A 4,300-nucleotide genomic window follows, 5' to 3' on the forward strand; every position below is an offset into this window, starting at 1 on the left:
AGCATGGAATTGGCGGGGAGGTCAGAAGAGAAATGTTAGTTGTGTGTTTCACAATTGAAGTAATACACATGGCTATCTAAAAGGGGGCCCTGTAAGACCATTAGGTGCAGGGTCTAAAACGACCTAGCTACATCACTGCACATTCATCATCATGGCTGAATAAGGCTCTAGTGTTTTGTGCCTGGGAAAGTAAAAATAGGCCTGGGGATTCAAGGACCTGGCAGCCCACGCTACATGAGTATTGAGCTGTAGTGGGTCAAAAGCTGTGTGGTCCTGGTCTGCATTTCTCAGACATGTGATGATTAGCATTTTCCACCAGACACTGTTCTTGTCAAAGACTTCTACTTTGCCTTCCGTTGTGCTGTGAAGGGTCCGTGCCAGGGCATACTTTCTGATCAACCAGTAAACATGGCTTTGACTTCTGGCAACTTAACACTTATCCATTCTTCCCCATTGTGCAGGCAGAACAGCGGATGAGCCATAAAACAATGGTCAATGAAACAGCTCTGTCTGAATTCCTTATCTTGGGTTTCTCCGGTCTTCAGGAGCTGCAACTGCTGCTCTTTTTTATCTTCCTTGTCACATACATCTGTACTCTGGTGGGGAACTTCTCCATCATTACTGTTGCCTTCCTGGACCCTCAGCTTCACACTCCAATGTACTTCTTCCTAGGGAACCTCTCTTTTCTGGATATCTGTTATACCACCACCAATGTTCCTCAGATGCTGGTGCACCTCCTATCAGACAGGAAGAGCATCTCATACGCTGGCTGTGTAATTCAGCTCTATTTCTTTCTTTCGTTTGTGGGTACGGAGTGCATCCTTCTGGCTGCAATGGCCTATGACCGCTTTGTCGCTATATGCCATCCTTTGAACTATGCAGTCATCATGAGGAAAGCACTTTGTCTCCAGTTGGCCAGTGCTTGCTGGGGAAGCGGCTTTCTCAACTCAGCTCTGCACACCTACTTTACTTTCCACCTGCCATTCTGTGGGGCCAACCAGCTCAATTATTTCTTTTGTGATATCCCTCCCCTCCTGAAGCTTTCCTGTGGTGATACCTCCCTGAATGAGATCATTCTTCTTGTTGTTGGGGTCTTCATAGGGTGGACACCCTTTGTCTGCATAGTCCTCTCTTATGTCTACATCATCTCCACTATCTTGAAGATACGCTCCAATGAAGGGAGACTCAAAGCATTCTCCACCTGCACTTCACACTTGACCATTGTCCTGTTGTATTATGGGAGTGCTATCTTCACCTATGTCCGGCCAATATCAGCCTACTCATTGGAAAAAGACAGATTCATTTCTGTCCTTTACAGCATTGTCACCCCCATGCTAAATCCTTTGATCTATACCTTTAGAAACAAAGATATTAAAGGTGCTCTAAAAAAAATATTTCTGGGGAAACTGTATTCAAAATAAAAGAGTAAATGTGTTTTATCATGATTTAAAAATAAAAATATAAAGTTCACTCTGTCTATCACCAAGAATCACAATAGGAAGACCAACCTGGGTGTATACATCAGCCATACAGTGAGGAGCTGCAGGGAGCTTGCTCGACCCCTCCCTCCTAGAAAGATCACATGGCTTTTGGTCAACCCCAAAAGTCTTCTAACTTGGAAGAAGCACTCAGGGGAGCCACAAGGGAGCAAAGGGCCCATGTTGTAGTTTTAAAAAAATTGTTGATGGGTGGTGGGCTTTGGGGTTGTGTTTGTGATTTTAAGGGTGGGGTGCCCACCTGATAGGTGGAAGTGAGGGAGGCATGTGTCCACCTGGCAGAGGCAGTGGGGGGAGTTCTGGGGGCCAGAACATACCGAGGCTGGGCGGCAGATGTTGGCGGAGTGCTAGAGGCAGGTCATGCTGGGTAAGGGTAACGGGGGAGAGATGCCTAATATCTGTCCCGTGTTCCGGGCCTGTCCAGAGCCGAAGGATGGCTGGGGGATGCATGACTCCATCTCCTGGACTTCGTCTGCTGCTGTGTAATGCCAGGTCCATTGCCCATAAAACATATCTCATCCATGACATGATCCTGGATGAGGTTGCCGACCTGGCATGTATTGCAGAGACCTGGCTAGATGAGGCCACCACTCCCACTGTTGCGGCCATTTGCCCGGCTGGATTTTTGTATGCACAGCAGGGCTGGGGGTCAGGGAAGGGGAGTGGCTGTTATCTCCCAGGTGTCCTTGGTCCTCACCAGACTCCCCCCCAGGAGACCAGGGTTACCAATTGCATGTACTGGAGGTTGGGCCTGAAGGGCAGTCTGGGGATTCTGCTCATGTACGGTCCACCCTGCTGCATGACAGACTCCCTGGACGAGGTGCTTGAGGTGGTCTCTGATGTGCATGTGCAGTCCCCTAACTTGTTGGTGTTGGGGGACTTCAATATACACTCGGAGGCCATCCTTGTGGGGGTGCCTCTGGACTTAATGGAGACCATGACTTCCTAGGAGCTGCATCCTATTCCAACTGGACCCACGCATGTAGCTGGCCATGCATTTGTTTCCGGAGAGTTTGGGAGTGATCTGGAAATTGCGGATATATCCACCACCCCCATGACATGGTCAGATCACTACCTGGTGGGATTGGACTTCTTGGCTCCACAACCCCTCCACAGGGGTGGAGGGCCCATTAAGATGGCCCACCCCAGGCATCATATGGGTCCAAATGGATTCCTGACTGCGCTTGGGGATTCTTTGGAGCACACAAATGGCTGCTTGTTTGAGAACCTGCTGGATGTCTGGAATGCTGCAATCACTGGGGCATTAGACCATGTGGCTCTGAAATGCCCACTACCCCTGAACAGAGCTCAGACTGCACCATGGTTCACCCCACAGTTGCAAGCTCTGAAGTGGGAGGTGAGATGGCTAGAGCACCGGTGGTGGAAATTTGAGTCCAAAGATGATTGGACATGGGTTAGAGCTGTAGCTTCAGCCTACCACGTGGAGATAAGAGCAGCAAAACAGAATTTTTATGCTGCCTCTATCATGTCTTTGGAGTGCTGTCCCAGGAAGCTGTTCTAAGTGGTCTGGAACCTGGTCGGTCCAGTTGTTCCGGAACCAATGGAACATTCTAAGGCCTCCTGTGATGAGTTTGCAAAGCACTTTGCAGATAAAATTGACCAGATCAGGAGTGTTATTCCGTGCTTTGTGGATACATTTAGTGAACGAGGGGCAGCCAGTAGCAGACCGGTTGTGTGGGTTCGGTTCCAGCATCTTTCTTCTGAGGAAGTGGACAAGGTGCTTTCATCTTTAAAGCCGACCACCTGCTTACTTAATCCTTGTCCATCTTGGCTCATTATGAGCTGCAGGGAGAGACTTAGGGAGGGGATCAAGGAAGTGGTGAGTGTCTTCTTTGAGGAGGGAGTGATGCCATCAGCCCTCAAGGAGGTGGTGATAAGACCACTGTTAAAGAAGCCCTCCTTGGATCCCCAAGACTTGAACAATTTTCGCCCAGGCTCGAATCTACTGTTTTGGGGCAAGGTGATTGAGCGGGTGGTGGCTTTGCAGGCACACTTGGAAGAAGCTGATTATCTGGGTCCATTTCAGTTGGGCTTCAGGCCTGGGCATGGGACAGAAACGGCCTTGGTTGCCTTAGTGGATGATATGGGGCTAGGGTTGGTGGAGAATTTCTCCCCGAAACTTCGGGGGGCCGAGCGCCAACGTGTTCGGCCCCCCAAACAAGTTTCGGGGAGAAATTCTCCGCACCCCCCCACCCCCCGCACCCCCCCCCCTGGGACGGGACTTACCTTTGGCGAATGTCCCTCCTGGCGGCAGGTCCAGCCGGCGGTTCAGCGGGTCTTCGTCCGGGGCGGGAGCGACAGCCGGTCTTTCGACCGGCTGCCGCCACTGCCATTCCAATAAAAGAAAAAAAAAACGCCCCCGTGATAGGCTACGTGACGATTAACGTAGCCTATCACGGCTAGATTTGCAAAGTCAGCCGTGATAGGCTACGTAAATCGTCACATAGCCTATCACGGGTGACTTTAAAAAAAAAGCGCGTACGGATAATGGCGGCCCCCATTGGGAGCCACCATTCCCGTTCCCTATTTGGTCGCTGTAGTCTACGTAAAGATTACGTAGACTACGGCGAAAATAAGGGCAACGCTATTTGCGTTGCCCTTATTTTCGCCGTAGTCTACGTAAAGATTTACGTAGACTACAGCGACCAAATAAGGAACGCGAATGGCGGCTCCCTATGGGGGCCGCCATTTGCGTACGCGCTTTTTTTTTTTAAAGTCACCCGTGATAGGCTACGTGACGATTTACGTAGCCTATCACGGCTGACTTTGCAGATCTAGCCATG

The 4,300-nt window shown here is 50.1% G+C and overlaps 1 protein-coding gene across 1 annotated transcript; it reads left to right on the forward strand.

Moving 5' to 3' along the window:
• Window positions 1-473: 473 nt before the first annotated feature.
• On the forward strand, window positions 474-1,421 carry LOC146341374 (olfactory receptor 5V1-like). Its single transcript, XM_084808337.1, has one exon. It carries the CDS (start codon window positions 474-476, stop codon window positions 1,419-1,421), a length of 948 nt encoding a protein of 315 aa, XP_084664463.1.
• Window positions 1,422-4,300: the final 2,879 nt, after the last annotated feature.

The sequence above is a fragment of the Heloderma suspectum genome, chromosome 6 (assembly GCF_057233095.1).
Source record: "Heloderma suspectum isolate Gila_16-S chromosome 6, 16-S_ref, whole genome shotgun sequence".
Lineage (NCBI taxonomy): Eukaryota > Metazoa > Chordata > Lepidosauria > Squamata > Helodermatidae > Heloderma > Heloderma suspectum.

Coding starts and splice junctions, on each gene's coding strand:
- LOC146341374 (XM_084808337.1), top strand. CDS start 474: ATGAGCCATAAAACAATGGTCAATGAAACAGCTCTGTCTGAATTCCTT.